General features: G+C 50.8%; 6 protein-coding genes across 6 annotated transcripts; 2 read left to right on the forward strand and 4 right to left on the reverse strand.

Annotated features, from left to right (window-relative positions):
• Positions 1-232: 232 nt before the first annotated feature.
• TGAM01_v202864 (hypothetical protein) lies at positions 233-2,217 on the reverse strand (the record flags this gene model as incomplete). Its single annotated transcript, XM_018802321.1, has 2 exons — positions 233-1,720; positions 1,804-2,217. 2 exons carry the CDS (start codon positions 2,215-2,217, stop codon positions 233-235), a joined length of 1,902 nt encoding a protein of 633 aa, XP_018664677.1.
• Positions 2,218-4,119: 1,902 nt separating this feature from the next.
• Positions 4,120-5,039, reverse strand: TGAM01_v202865 (hypothetical protein; the record flags this gene model as incomplete). Its single annotated transcript, XM_018802322.1, has 3 exons — positions 4,120-4,359; positions 4,453-4,661; positions 4,829-5,039. The coding sequence occupies 3 exons, from the start codon at positions 5,037-5,039 to the stop codon at positions 4,120-4,122; spliced, it is 660 nt and encodes a 219-aa protein (XP_018664678.1).
• Positions 5,040-5,862: 823 nt separating this feature from the next.
• TGAM01_v202866 (hypothetical protein) lies at positions 5,863-6,204 on the forward strand (the record flags this gene model as incomplete). The annotated part of the gene is made up of 1 exon (XM_024549078.1): positions 5,863-6,204. The coding sequence occupies one exon, from the start codon at positions 5,863-5,865 to the stop codon at positions 6,202-6,204; it is 342 nt and encodes a 113-aa protein (XP_024406193.1).
• Positions 6,205-7,618: 1,414 nt separating this feature from the next.
• Positions 7,619-10,585, forward strand: TGAM01_v202867 (hypothetical protein; the record flags this gene model as incomplete). Its single annotated transcript, XM_024549079.1, has 3 exons — positions 7,619-7,785; positions 8,059-8,520; positions 8,983-10,585. The coding sequence occupies 3 exons, from the start codon at positions 7,619-7,621 to the stop codon at positions 10,583-10,585; spliced, it is 2,232 nt and encodes a 743-aa protein (XP_024406194.1).
• Positions 10,586-11,689: 1,104 nt separating this feature from the next.
• Positions 11,690-12,667, reverse strand: TGAM01_v202868 (hypothetical protein; the record flags this gene model as incomplete). The annotated part of the gene is made up of 2 exons (XM_024549080.1): positions 11,690-11,898; positions 12,043-12,667. The coding sequence occupies 2 exons, from the start codon at positions 12,665-12,667 to the stop codon at positions 11,690-11,692; spliced, it is 834 nt and encodes a 277-aa protein (XP_024406195.1).
• Positions 12,668-13,576: 909 nt separating this feature from the next.
• Positions 13,577-15,460, reverse strand: TGAM01_v202869 (hypothetical protein; the record flags this gene model as incomplete). Its single annotated transcript, XM_024549081.1, has 3 exons — positions 13,577-13,691; positions 13,755-15,304; positions 15,371-15,460. 3 exons carry the CDS (start codon positions 15,458-15,460, stop codon positions 13,577-13,579), a joined length of 1,755 nt encoding a protein of 584 aa, XP_024406196.1.
• Between the last annotated feature and the right edge of the window lie 47 nt (positions 15,461-15,507).

Consider the following 15,507-nt stretch of genomic DNA (forward strand, 5'->3'; position numbering starts at 1 on the left):
TGAGTGAACAGATATTTTTCGGATGAGCCGGGAGCTACGCCCCCTGATTCTCTATCAATTCATTCGCTTTTATATTTACGCTGATTCTTAAGTGAGATAGCTAATTGGTAGACCAGCAAAACGCCTAGGACATATTAAATTCTACTTTTTTCAACGTCGAGAGTACACGAATAGATCAATCCAGCGGTTCCAGAAGCGAAGCTCCAGCTGTTGATTCGTTAAGCATATACTTTCACCCTGCAATGTTCTCTCGGAGCCCCTTTGTCCTCAGAGAGAACTTAGCATCGCCAGTCGCAAACGGCAAGCCCAAGTCTCCATCAGGACTCCGCAGCATGTCAGCTGCATCGCCCCCGTTGCCATTACCATTACCATTACCATTGCCATTGCCATGCCCATTACTCTTAGCAATGGCATTCCTCAGCGCATCGGCATGCTGGCTCGTCGTAAGGTCGCTATCCGAGCTCCCTCGCCTGCTACCCGCAGCACTGCTTCCTTCTCCATCCAGCAGGGACGGCACAGCCGAGAGCCTCCCCTTAAGCCTCCCGACCCATAGGCCCCTGACGCCGCCCTTTTTGCGCGCGGGGACTTCTTCCGAGCCGGCGCTGCAGACGTAGAGGAGATACTTGAGGTTCGGCAGCGTGTGCCGGATGTCGACTACTTTGAGGCCCTGAGAAGTACATAGCGTTTCGATGTCCTTGTTGAGGAGGAACCAGGCGTATTCGAAGCGCCATTGCAGGGCGGTGGATCCACCTCGGGGGAGATAGAGCGGAAACTCCCTACGGGAACCGCCCTTTTCTGTAAGAAGGGAGATGTCATCCTTTGCATATGAGCGGGAGCCATGGTGATAAAGCGGATAAAGGAGTGGCTGAGACAGATAGAGTTGTAAGTGGCGCGTTAGCAGTGTGACCAGGCCCAGGCCGGCCGAAAGAACGTCTTCGTTTAGAGTCTTGGCAGTAGCGGCATCATATGTTGAGTTTGGTAGTGGTATGTTGCAGATTTGAAAGGAGAGAGGTGGTGCGTTGGGTACGGGAGTAATGGGAAAGATGTCGGCTAGCTCGGAGCATATGCGACGACGCTGGCCACGGATCTGCTGCTGTGTCTGCTCCAGCAGCTGTTTGGCCGCCATGAGTGTCTCACGATTATTTCTAATATCTTCGTCTACCTTTTCTTGAAGCTCTCTGCCTGTAGCAATTGCAGCCCTCCGCTTGCGCAGCGACTCCCGCAATTCGTCTCTTCTCGCTTGTGTAAGTCTATTGGTACGCTGTTGCATAGTAACATATTTTTGTGCCAAAGCAACCTCTTGCTCAGCCACATCCGGCGCATCAGTTGTAGAGCTATCAAGAATATCGTTTATCTGCTTCATGATTCGTTGTTGAGTTCGCATGGCGTCTTCGATCGAGCTCTCGAGGTTCGCCAGTTTCATCAATGCGTAATAAGACGAAGTCGCTATAGGAGGAGCGTTTCTCGGCCCTGATTCTCTGGTTGGAAAGTCAAAAGAGTAGACGCCATCCTCGAGGTGGAAAATGAGCGCATTCTGGGGATATTGGCGGTTCAGCAGCGTGCCAATGAACTTGAGCTCTCGGAGATCAACCAGCTCTTCAAGCAGGAATGTCCAGGTTGTCTGCTTCTGCCGCCTGGCCCACACTCGGATCACGAATTGGCACGATCTAGAGACAGGCGATCCTTGGGACGCCAATTCGAAGAATTGGAAGTTGAAGTTCTAGAGAAGACAATTAGAAAAAAGAAAGTCAGCGTCGGAGCCTCAGCGATCGGTAAAAAGTCCGTAGAGTCCGTGGCTCATACCGCCGATCTCTCGCGTGTTTCGCTAACGTAGACAGGCTCGTCGATGCCGTTGACGTGCAGCGAGAAGAAGGCGTCTCCCAAGGTATCGTCCAGGAGCTCTTTCAGCCGCTTATGCTTCAGAGCGGGACTCGTGCTGGCGGCGATCAAGCTCGTCCTACGCGGCGGCTGCGACCTCGATCTCTCGGGCCGCAGGGCATCCTGTCGCAAGTTGTCCGACGATCGTGATCCATGCAGCTGACCGGCCTCCTTCAGCGCGCCGAGCTTGTTAGTGCTCCTGTTGAGAGCGACATCGTCGGCGGTGCGCAGCTGCACGGGCTCAAACGACAGATTCCGCAGCGAGAGGCCCTTGAGGTGACGAAGCTTGCGGTTCTGCGGTAACAGACGCGGCCGGCGGGGTTCGGAAAGCGAGGGCATGAGTGCGAGGCGGAGATGATGCGGCTGGAAGCATGTCGTCAAGAAAGCATTGAACGAGGCTGGGGGCCAGCTCTTGCGACTGCGTTGCGCGCACTATGGGAGCATGTCAGGGCACAGCAGCTCTATTCGAGTGAAGTCGTCATTGGGTTGCGTCTTAGCTGGAATGGAGCGGGTGGGAAGCTCCGAGGCCCGCCTATATGCATAGATCGAACCAGCATTTTGGCGGGCGCTCAGAGATACCTAGCAGATACAAAGGTGTAGACCAAAGGCTACCATATTGAGCGAGGTACTTTTAGGTTCACTATGTACGGATATCTGCATAAGGGCAGGTGAGCTTGGAGTAACCAGCAGAAGATACAGGCAAAGTGACAATGGAAAGGAAAGATGACGAGGTGCATAGAGAATCACGCCGCTAAGAACAGATACTCGCAGCCTTGCATTTCTGTGCTGCGCAAGAAGTGAGACGCGTGTGTCACTATGCATACGTGCATGTGCATGCTGCAGCCTGAAGCTTGATCTCGCTACGACGACAGAATCAAAAGTAGACAAGGAATGATGAGACGAGGAAAGATTATATGGAGAGGACACTCAAAGTGTATAAAATCAACTAAATAAACAATAATAATCTGCTATGTAATATTTACCTTTTCATGTAATAGACAAGTAACTCAAAGCTGTCATTCTCATGAGGAGCACACACCCTAGTTATCTAGGAACTGTTTCCAATCCTCACATATTGGCAAAACAAAAATGCACCAACAATTATACAAAATAAGATAAACGCAAAGCTAGTCACAATACCTACAGAAATTAATTGGTACACATGGAAGCATTTTACTTCCAGGACTTCGTACTCGGTTTCTACGCAATTCTAATCCTACACAATATATTGCAGAGTACCACAAAAATAGACACTCGTTACATCGCGAAGAAGGGTGCTTATGTACAATGCAGAGAACCTTCAGTCGTGAGCGAATAAGACGTCCACTTTACATGTAAATTGCCACTTGCAGAGGCTAGCAGATAGCTCCTCGGGCATTTTCAGGTTATATTCTTCGCAGCTCCAACATTGACGCAGGTTTCATCCCCCAAACTTGTCCTCCGGAAACGCCCAAGCCTCCGGAACCACGCGGCCCCACAGACGGCCCCCGGATGGCACCCTCCACCAAGCACTCGGAGCCACAGATACAAACGCTGTAACAGACCAATCCAAAACCCAGGCCGGGGAATGCAGAGACTACTTATTACTCAGCTAGCCGGCCCATGTAGAAATCTCCAACGCTGATTCTAGGTGCTGGGCCCTCCTTTCATCACAAGTCCTGCGACCAAAGGAACGGGCCTAGCCGCAGGGTTCGAGATTCGTAATATCTTTACTTATTTTTTTTTTCCTGCAAAAATAAGTTCACTTACATGTGAAAACAGTCAAATCAGCTGCAAGCATAGAAAAGAGCACAGGCCAAGCTAGATTCTGCACCTATTGAAAGCAGAACTACATACCAATACTGGAGCTACATGGCATCTACCCTAAAACTTGGGCGTATTCTATCTCACTACCAAGGGGCAGAGGAACAAATTCACCACCGGAAGAGATTTGTTTTGAATGATTGAGACAGTTTGAAAGGAAGGTGATTCTCTTTGCTAGTCGCCTCTAGAGATTGTTATTAATCTAAAACCAACAAACAAGCATGCAAAAGTGCTTCTGAAGCTGTACCGTGCGCTCTAAATCTAAGCCCTGTCTAAAAAGCTGCAGTCATTTATCCACCGCATCCCTTTTCCCCTTTTTTGTGTGCCTGTGCCGTGATTTCACCGTAAAAGAAAAGCAAGTAGTACAAGAGCTCAAAGATAAGAGCAAGAAGCAAAAGCAGAACAGAAAAGGAAGAAAACAGAAAAGGAGAGCAAAGGTTATACGTGTTTAAGGCCCTCTGTGGAAACCATAAATCTGGGGAGATCGGATGCCTCCGCATCGACTGTCTGCTTGAACAGATTGGCTAGAGGCAGAAACAGCTCGTCGCCAGCCGGGGGGTCCAGCTCCTCTCCCTTTGCTTTCTTCTCTGCCTTCCTGGCTTCCGCTGCCTTGTCCATCTTCACCAGCTCCTCCGACGACATCCATGCCCACCACTTGCATTTCTTTGTTTCTAAAACCTGTAAGGAAATAGGGAAAAAATTCCTCAGCGTTAGCTCGCCAATTCTAACCTCACATCCTTGCAGCAACAGAAAGGGGGATTTTTGCTTTACCTCTGGCTTGGCATTAGGTTCAACCATGATGCAGATGACCCAGTTTGTGATGTAGTGTTTGAACTCGTCTTTGAACAAATCGTTGGTGACAGTGAGGAATTTTCCAAACTTGACGTCCAGACCCGTCTCTTCCTTTACCTCTCGCGCCGCAACCAGTTTGAGATCTTCTTCGCCAAAATCTATGTGGCCGCCTGGAGTCTGCACCGTGCCTGTATAATTATTGCCATATTCAGTCAGCAAAAGCCCCATAGCTCAACGTTGACTTTTTTGTTCCCCAGAGACAACGCTCTTGTTTCAAGCTCAAGTCTCTGTACTTCTAACAGCCTCAGAGACAGAGAATTCCACAAGAATCAGAAGGGGGGAAAAGAGATCTTACCTGCACCGTGGCTACCCATCCTCTCGCCGACGAGGAATTCGCCCTTTTCATTCTGGATAAGAACTGAGACACCAACTCTGACGTTTGGGCGGGCGTCTGGGATAGCTTTTGCGACGGCGAGTTGGACGTCTCTTGGGTAATTGTTCACGATGGAGGCTGTGAGAGCCTTGACGAGATCATCAGTAACCTTGGGATCCTTGAGAGAAGACATGGTATTTTTTCGTCGTCTTAACCCAAGCTTGATAGAGAGCAGTATCGATGAGAGGAGAGTCTACAGGTTGGTGTCGAACGATTTATCCCACTTTTGCGTTGATTCTTGCCATGAGTGAAATGCAGTGCAGTGCAGATGAGCGCGCCTTTTATAACACTATCGCCGCTCTACAGGTAGCGCTATGCACCGGATGGATCTTTGTTCAAATGCTCTGCATCAAGGCATACTTGGGCGCACAAGCAACATGTTAATGCACTCAACCCTCTGTCCGCTCGGAGTGCAGAACGGGCTGTGCACGCAATCCCGCCGGTGAACAAGGTGCAGACGGTCAACGAAAATGTCGCGCACTCAACAGTCACTGCCTGCTGCTTGGGTAGAGCTAATGGGAAAACGTCAAAAGGACTGGAGACGCGCGTGATGCGATTCCGCTTTGAGGGCCCTAGCCGCTTCTCCACCCGCGTGGCTGAGCGACGGCAAAGGGCCAGGTCCTCTGCTGCCTTCTGTAATACTCGACTTGACCTTGCTGCACAGCCCATTCACTGCATGAATCAAGTCCCTAGTAGCACATATATCATCCATGTGTTGGAAGCTGTTTCGCCGCTTGCCACACTCTATGTTTGCTTCCGTCAAATGCCGACTCAATCCTATCATTTTGAACACAGGCAGCCCAGGCCTACAGCGCATCGCTGGCACCAGACCAACCGCTGGATTCGACTGCCCACCTGAACACCATGGATGATGATCAACTGCCTGGTCCAAGCGAGGCAGCAGCTTCGAATCGACGCAACGGGAGAGATCAGCACCGACAGACGAGGAAAAGAATATGAGTAAACACTGTAGAGAGACGTTTTTGCTGCCCCGAGCCATGCCCTCACCGTTAGGCGTACAGAGGGCAAGTAATGCTAAGCTGTCTCGGCCAAAAACACCCGGTGAGACACGCAAGCCCTCTGGCAGAGGAAGAATTCCTTCGGCCCCAATCCTCCACGGCGAGAGGACGGAGATCATAGCCAGCTATTGCGCTACCCCGCGTCTAGCATTCCATTCTTTTATTATTCCATCTTTTTATATCGTTGTTCGTGTCCGTTGCTGTGCAGATCTTCTGTTTCGAGAAGATGATGCTCCAACCAGCCAAACTTTGCGCTTTCTGAGCATCATATATACATGACTGCAGAAAAGAATTAACACAGTAGTTTGTTGCATTACTTTAAGCATCAACTCGCCAACCGCCGCCCCTTTGCTTCTAGTGAGTGAGTCGTCTGCATGAATTCAGCCAAGATAATTCTAAGAATGGCGGGCAACAGACTGACCCCCTATTATTCGCCCTATCCCATCAGCTATTGGATCAGAATAGAAGCAATCTGATATCAAATAGGAAAATCAAGCATAGTAAACTACCCATGTTACATCCACTAGTATACTACATGGTAATTCGCCTTGTATGTGGGCGCCAATCCCACGTTCCTCAACATGCAGGAACAACGCGGAATCCTCAATCCATCTGAGGCAGCCTATCGATATGCCCTTGTGGTATTCGATAGCTGAGATCGGATACGACAGCTAGGATTGGATATGGACATACAAACAGGGAACCAAATGCCCTTGTACCTTGGACACTGGCCGGTTTCCACGGCAGACCAGCGAGAGCCCGAGACATCCAGGGGAATGTAGGCCCAACCAGTAGAGGGAACTCCCGCTTCCGCAGAGAAGCAAAGGGATGCACAGACGGCCCTGCAACTGCCGATCTGCATGTAAAGGACGGGAAGCAACAGCTTTTGTGGGCCATTTCGGAAAATATTCTGTTTGCCTTTTCGTCTAGCATAAGCAGAGCATCGGTCTAGTCGTGAACCGCACTACTTCCTACTTCTATAGATAAGTTGGTGCTTCCCAAAGAGCATATCAAGCATGGCCTTACCAAATTCAAGCTAGCGAATTGCACGTATTTACCCCTTGATTTGTCACTACAGACTGTCGAGTCGTATATCCTGTGCATATTGCAGACAGAAGTCTCGTAGCTGAGATACAGCTGAGGGGCGGGGCAGGATAGGAGGAAAGCAGAGAGGGAGGAAATGCTAAGAAAGCAAGAGACTCCTCACGAGTTGCACTACACAAAAAGACCTCATTCGATGGCCAACGAGAGCAAATTCTACTGCCAATACACTTACTGCCCATAAGTCGTCAACACGTTTCCAGGGCAAAAGCCTGGTTTGTCCAATAAGAAGGGATTTCGTCCAATAAGAAGGGGCAAGCCTGAAACCCCAAGCCCAATCCTGCTAAATGTCTTACAGTCCTTTGGGAGCAAAAACCCTGAAGCGGAAGCAGCAAAAATGCTTCATTTAAAGCTGGAATGCATCGCCGCTCATGTTGCTGGTTGCAGAGCGCATCAGCGCATCAACCTCTCCATCAGTCTCATTGCAAGAGTGGACTGGAACACAATCGCGGCGTGTTCGCGAGGGTGCTTAAATACACATCCACTTCTCTGCTCTTCAGAGGGTCGGTCAGATTGTGTTCTTTACATCTCACCACTCTTTCAATCTTTCATTCGTTTCTTTCTAGTTTAGTTCGTTCGTTTAAACACCAGAATGGTGCGGTCTCTTCGCCGCGGCCTCCTGACGGCAGCAGCCGTGTGGGCGGCATCGGCGATGGCCGGCAGTGAGCAGGACAGTCACGAGAGCGACAACAAGTGGCTGGCCTCGACTGTCGTCGTCACGAGCACTGCCTACGTCGACCTCAAGGACTATGAGCATAGGTGTACCCAAGGCCATTACGCCTGTGGTGTGCCTACCACTACAGCCTTCCCGGAGCAGAAGAACTGTCAGCAATGCCAGAAGGGCAAGCAAACGGCCTCGGGCAGCTGGAACACAGTAGCGGGTGCGTACAACAAGGACTCTGGCAGCTACAACAAGGATCCTAGCAGCTACAACAAGGATCCCAGCAGCTACAACAAGGATCCCAGCAGCTACAACACGGCGACCGGAGAGTGGAACAAAGAGTCCGGCAGCTACAATAAGGATTCTGGTAGCTACAACAAGGACTCTGGTAGCTACACCAAGAGCCCCGGCAGCTACAACAAGGACTCTGGTAGCTACACCAAGGACCCCGGCAGCTACAGCACGGCGACCGGAGGGTGGAACAAGGAGTCCGGCAGCTACAACAAGGACTCTGGTAGCTACACCAAGAGCCCCGGCGCCTACAACACAGCGACGGGCACGTGGGATAAGGACCCCAGCAGCGAGCACAAAGACTCTGGTAGCTATACTAAGAGCCCCGGCAGCTACAATAAGGACTCTGGTAGCTACACTAAGGACCCCGGCAGCTACAACACGGCGACCGGAGGGTGGAATAAGGAGTCTGGCAGCTACAACAAGGACCCTGCCAGCTACACCACGGCGACCGGAGGTTGGAACAAGGAGTCCGGCAGCTACAACAAGGACCCTGGTAGCTACACCAAGAGCCCCGGCACCTACAACACAGCGACGGGCACGTGGGATAAGGACCCCAGCAGCGAGCACAAAGACTCTGGGGCCTGGAACGAGGTCCCGGAGAACTCGGACAACAAGGGCTCTAAGGACTCGGGAAGCTGGAATAAGGACTCTGGCTCTTGGAACAAGGAGACCGGCACCTGGGAACAGGGCTCCGGCTCTGACCACGGCCCCAGCTCTTGGAATAAGGACACTGGTAACGGCTCCGGTTCTAATCACGACCCCAGCTCTGACCACAGCTCCAGCTCTAACCACGGCTCCAGCTCTGATCATGGCTCCGGCGCTTGGAACAAGGAGACCGGCACCTGGGAACAGGGCTCCGGCTCTGACCACAGCTCCGGCTCTAACCACGGCTCCAGCTCTAACCACGGCTCCAGCTCTGATCATGGCTCTAGCTCTGATCCCGAGGATGTCAAGGATGTCGAGCCCGAGTGCAGCGGGACCAAGCACTGCTTTGGCGATAGGATTTGCAAGGAGGGAAGATGCGCCGAGCGCGAGTGCACCGACAAGATTCGCTGCAGAGGCGACAAGGCTTGCAAGGAGGGAAGATGTGTGGAGCACGAATGCAGCGCGCAGAAACTCTGTAGGGGAGGATCAGAAGAGTGCAGAGACCACATCTGCTACACCAAATGTCCAAACGGGCTGGGCTGCAATGGACAGGAGATTTGTGACGGAGGCATCTGCATCAGGAAGAGATACTGCAACACCCTGAACGAGTGCCCAGGTGAAGACGTTTGCATTGGTGAGTACTGCCAGAAGCCCACGCAATGCAGGGAGGGAGAGCTTTGCAATGGTGAGAAGGTCTGTCGTAATCGCGAGTGCATTACCTGCAGCGCCACACTGTTGGGCAGGACGTGCCCATCTGGCTTTGATTGCCATCTTGACAGGTGCGTCAGGAGGTTTGCTTGCCGCAACGGTGACCTTTGCGATGCCAACCATGTCTGCCTCGGCAACGAGTGTGTAACTTGCGACAACTCAAGGAGGGCCAGGAATTGCCCTGCGGGTTTTGACTGCGTCGCCCAAAAATGCACCCCGATCCGATTCGACACAGGGGGCAATGGAAGATGCGTCAACGGTTTCCAGTGGTCCTACTACAAGTTGAACCGCGCAATCAGGGACACTGTAACCACCGTCGGCACCATCCCCTTCCGTGACATAGTGGCTGGCAACTGGCCCATCCTCAACTTCCAGCCAGACGTTGCTCTCAACGGCCAGAGGGCCAGGTACTCTGGCTTGACCCAGACGCTGGGCATCCAGACGACTTGCCCTCCTGAGCACGCCAGGGTATACGGAACCGATGCTGGAACCGGCATCGACTACAGCATCATCCAACACATTGGTTACTTCCGTCCCAAGGAAGCTGGCACCTACACGTTCCAAGTCGATGCTGGCATCAAGCAGGCCGTCTATGTGTGGCTGGGCCTACATGCTCGAGCGGGTTGGAAGAACATCAATGCCAATCTGATTGTCGACGGCAACACGCCTGCTGGACTCAACACTTGGTTGAGGGTTGTCTCCCCAAGGGAAGTTGGCCGGTACATTCCCATCCGTATCCTGTACGTCAACGCGCAGGACTGCGGTGGGTTTGGATTGACCGTCACTGGACCCAACAACAACATCCTCGTCACCAGGCAAAGGAATTCGGATGACGGAGAGTTCTTGTCCAACTGCATCGCCTCGGCAGACATTCCGGCAATCAGCTTTGACCCCATCTTCAACGTCGATCTAGGTCTCGGTCTGGGCAACGACGGCCTCGATGTCGGCATTGGGGTCAACCTTGGAGGCCTCGGCGTCAACGCTGGACTCAACGTTGGAGACACTGGCAACGTCGGCCAAGACATCGGTGGCAACCTCGGTGGCCTCGGTATCGCCCTTGGTAGTGGCAGTATCGGAGCGAACCAGAATGGAACGCTTCTCAACTTGACCGTCGGAGGCCTTGGAACGCCCCTGAATGGTTCCCTTCTCAATGTGACCGCTGGAGGCAACGGTATTGGCCTCGGGCTTAATGGCAGTGCCCTCGGATTGGGTAACCTTAACCTCACCCTCCCTATCCCCCTTCGAACTTGATTTTAGAGTCTAAGAGGGTCGAGGCGCAAAAAAATGTATTATTAGTTTAGGAGAGCTTTTTCATATTTTCCTTTTGTCTTTGAATTGAAGTAGATTAGTTAAACAGGACTCGCCCATCGTAACAGTGATGTCACCTTTGCTGAAGTGATTATGTTGATGTGCATTTTGATCAAGACCTTTCAAGAATTTTTCTGTGTCACATCATGTCCCAGAGATGTACAAGCTTCAATTGTACCATCAAGTCATCTTCGTAAGGCGATTGCATTGAATTTTCGCCTAACGATGGGGATGCGCATGCTTGACAGAACGCAAGATTGTGAAAATGTTCTTTCCATGTACTTGACGGATTGGCCAGTCAGCTCACAGGTACAATAGGATGGCTAAGCCAGCCGTTAGTGATTAAAGTTCACTATGCTTGGTGTTTGACGAAAGAAAAGAAAGGGGGGTGCGTCCTTTATTACAGTAAGCGAGTACATCTTCTCTTAATATTCTTCTAAGGGGGGGTGGTTTTGGACTTTTTCGTTATCATTTCACGGCATTTTTTAATCTCCCCCTAGGGCCTTATAAAACACACAGTCTCTTCATGGTGTACGCTATAGCCTGCCGCCGAAGTCGCCGTGATGTCTCCTGGAATTAACAGAAAAAGAATAACGTATATCAATTTCTCGCAAAGGTCGCCAAGCATAAGATAGCCAAATGTTTTGCCTCTGTATCTTTTTTTTTTCTCTTCGGTTTTGTGTGAACTTGGTTGAGGGTTCAAGAAGTTTCGACAAGAGAGTGTAAAAGCGCGGCGTATTATCTTGCGGCGGCTTACATGATGAATACCAGCTCCGTTCTTGTATATTCTTCTCTGAAATAGCCATTGTCTTTGTCTTTCTCTTTTTAAAGACTTTCATTCCATCATCTGTTTGATACTACCTCCGTCAATGTTGATAACCATGTTCCTTTATATATGGATGATGAAGACAATACCACTGGTGCATGCTGAAGGTCTGACCAAGAAACCAATTTCACAATTGTAGGCATTCCCCTCTATATTGGCCAGTAACATCCAGTCAATCAGTATATTTAACGGCTTTCTTTCTTTCTTTTTATACTCTCCCGTCATGGCATAGCGTACGAACAAGTCACTCCGGCATCCACCGTCATCGCCGTCCCCGTAATCCATCTCGCCTCATCGCTCGCCAGGAACCTCACCGCAGCGGCACAGTCCCAGGCATTTCCCTCTGTTTTCAACAAGCCTTGCCTGCGACGCTGGTCACGTATCTCGTCTGACATACCGTCGCCCGCAACCATGGGCGTATAGAGGAATCCTATAGTGACGAAAAAAGAAGAGTCAACACTTGAACACTCTCCATGTTAGTGGGTATAAGAGGGATGATGAAACAACAACAGCAGCAGCAGCAGTAATTATTATCTCATATGGGAGCAATTTCTTTCACTCGCTTCCAACGTACCTGGACACACGCAATTGACCCGTATACCTTCATGCCCGTGGTTATACGCCATCGCCCTCGTCATGTTCACAACCGCTCCCTTGCTCGTCGGATACAACAAATGCGGCGTGCCCCCCTGCAAACCCGCAATCGACGCCATGTTGACAATGCTCCCTCGGATGCCCCCATCGCCAGGCTCGTTCTTCAACATGAGCGGAATCGCGTACTTCGCCATGAGCACCATGCTCGTCACATTGATAGTCATTCCCCGATACCACTCGTCAACATCCGCGTCCACGGCCGTCCCCTCTGCACCCATGATCCCAACATTGTTGATCAGAATATCTAATCGCCCAAAATTTCTTTTTGCTGCCGTGACTACAGCCTCGCAGTCGTTCTCTGAGCTCACATCCGCACATATGAAGTCTGCTTTGCCCCCTTCTTGCACAATCATTTCCGCCGTGCGCTGTGCCTCGGTTAGGCCCAAGTCCGCGCAGAGCACTGTGGCGCCAGCTTCGGCGAGAAGGAGGGATGTTGCGCGCCCATTGCCGAGGCCGTCGCCGATACTGCCTGCGCCGGTGACGATGGCGACTTTGCCATCAAGTCGTTGCGAGGGCCGTGGTGGGAACACGGTAGATGGAGTCATGTTGCGACAATATCAGTATTAGGGAGACGCTATTCAAAGGACGATGCAAACAAATGAACACAGAGATCATAAGAGAAATGAGTGAATCTTATTTCTATACAATGTTTTCCCTGATCAAGTATCTCCATGTAAGATGGACGATCTGCTGCATTCATTCATCTAGTACAACCCCTCATCCGAGATGGAGTCAGCTGCAGCATAGTATCTGCATCTAAGTCGACGTGCCCCTCAGCAATGAGACATCCCGCAGTCTTTGCTTTCTAGCTACGAGGCTTCATGCTTCATCACTCCTCGTGAAAGACAAAAGCCTACCAAACCCACAAAAAGAGGCTGCATACACATAATTGATGCTTCATCTATTACACGGAAATGATTACTGCTCGTGAGCAGGAATTGCTCGCAATCCCTTGCAGTGATTAGCCAGCTTCATAATTGAAAATTGCTATGTTCCGGACATGTTCAAAGGCACTTTGGCCGAGTGGTCTAAGGCGCCGTGTTCAGGTATAACTCCAAGCAATTGGAGCATCCTATTCGCGGTCTAGAAATAGGCGAGGGTTCGAATCCCTCAGGTGTCAATTTTTGCTAGTTCGCGCTTGTCAATTTTTTTCCCTCCTGCCTCAGTAGCAGATTATTTGCTTATAGCATCCCCTAATAGACGATAATAATACCATGTATATAAATTGAGACTTGAATGCATTGCGTCCTATAGCAGTCTGTTGTATGATATAGAATTCAGTTCTATCAATGCATCGGAAAATAACCAAACCGCTCATCCCATAAAGAAACTTCCCCTTTCGTAGAGAAGAACCAAGGTGAAAGAAAAGTCAAACCCTTCCAAAACGCCAGTTTCTGCAAATGAAATATATACAGAATGTATCATGAATATGCAATGGTTGTATAATGTTGCGCTCACAGTTCATCTCTATCTAATTTCGGCAACTTGAATGTATAGCGCCTCGGTCGCGGAGGCAGACCGATCCAAGTACGATAGATTCTCGATGTCTCATCCGACAGAATTTCCCAGCTAGTAGCTCTGTTAGTGAGTGGTTTCCTTTTAAACCCGGTTTGTAATATTTTGTAGACTTACATCATTTTGGGGGTTCGAATCCAGCTCTTCAACACAATCTTCACTGCCTTCATGACGCGGGCAAGCTCTACGTCGAATTGGTCACTCACTGAAGCGTCAGGCCCAAGACGGCGCATCTTAATGAATTCATTCATGTCTTCGTCCTCCTCATCAACAAGCTGATAGACTTCTTCAGGTTTAGGTGGTTGCTCGCTAGATCCCTTATCGCGCAAGTCGATCATGGCTCTGAATTTGCCATTGGCCGCGAGTGATGAGCTGAGTCTGGCGTAGGTGTTGAACAATGCCACTAGCTCGGTCCTCTTCAACGACGGGGGTCTCTGATTCTCGTGAAATTCGAAGAGCACCTTCAAGGCCGTTCCATAGCCGCTCGTTTGGATCTTGCCCCAGAGACGGCACTTGTCGCAACCGACGCAGTCCATAACTCGGCTGATGTTGCGGAAACGATTACGGAAGTCTTCTTTGAGGGATGGGCCCTCGCCATTCACGAACATGACGCTTTCGTCAAAGATTTGAGGGACACTGGCCGCGTGCTGAGTAACAGCAGCGACTTTGTCTCGTGTGTCCTGATCCTGCAATAAGTCTCCCGCGCAGAACGTGTAATGCGGCCCAAGGACGTAGGGACCCAGCTTCGCAATGGCGCGAGTAACGAGGGCGTAGTTAAAGTACAAGTTGCTGATTCGGTCGGGGAACTTGTGCAGTCGGCTCTCGTAGCAAGCCAAGTTTGGCTGCCACTGTCCAGTGCTCTGGTTCAAGTAATCCCAGCACAGATGCGTGCTGATACTGGCATGCATGCCCGAGACAACTCGGTAGAATACTCGCTTTTCCAAGCATTCATCCTCGACCTCGTAGCCAGTGTTGGCAACAAAAGGAGTATCCGGGAAGCTCTGTCGCTGCTGCTGAAGCTGGGCTTGGCGCCCAGCAGAGTCCAGGACGTGTTTGAAATCCAAGGCAGCAGGCTCTGCTGGTGCATTCGAAACTCCCAGATCGGCAGATTTGGGGAATGAGCTCTTCTTGAAGCAGTTCTCCAAGTAAATGGCGTCCCAGACTGATTTGGCACTCTGGCCACTGTATCCGGTAAACCGCTCTGGGTTGTGTAGCAGGTTGATGTAGTCTCCATTGGATGTCGTGCCTTCGTCTTCGGGAATGCAGTAGTCTCTGTCGTCGCACTCGTCGTCATATTCCACCACGCAACTCTCCCCAACGTCTTCACCCAGTTTTCCTTGTAGCGGTCGGTCCGGATTCTGTTTCTGCATCTTCTTGCCGGGGTGCTTCGCTCGAGGGCCTTCCAGCTTGCTGAGTTCGCTGGCCCTCCAAATCTCGGGAATGTCCTCTTCGTTATCCAGGGTCTCGACGGCGCATGCGATGTTACCGCACATGCCATCTTCGTCGTTCCAGAACGGACATGTCTTGTGAAAGAGGTTCAGACGATAATGCGAAAAGAAGTCGGTCGTTTGAACGAGGTTGTCGACTGCAGGCTTCACCTTTGAATTGAGTCTATCGAGCGTGGCATACGAAACGCATCCATCGTCAATGATGGCGTTTGGCGAAAACTAGAGGCGACAGATTGTTAGCGCAAAGGCAACCTTGGAAACCGTGGTGAAGTTGGGATGCCATACAGGACAGGTGTCTGCAGAGCCGGAGCATGTTCCCGATGTCGCCAAGAGGGCAAACACGGAGAGATAAAACAGCTTGCTTGCAGACTTCATCTTCGACGCAGGAAGCCAAATTCTGTTGCGGCGGTACTATGTAGTTA

The sequence above is a fragment of the Trichoderma gamsii genome (genome assembly GCF_001481775.2).
Source record: "Trichoderma gamsii strain T6085 chromosome Unknown Scaffold_7.2, whole genome shotgun sequence".
Lineage (NCBI taxonomy): Eukaryota > Fungi > Ascomycota > Sordariomycetes > Hypocreales > Hypocreaceae > Trichoderma > Trichoderma gamsii.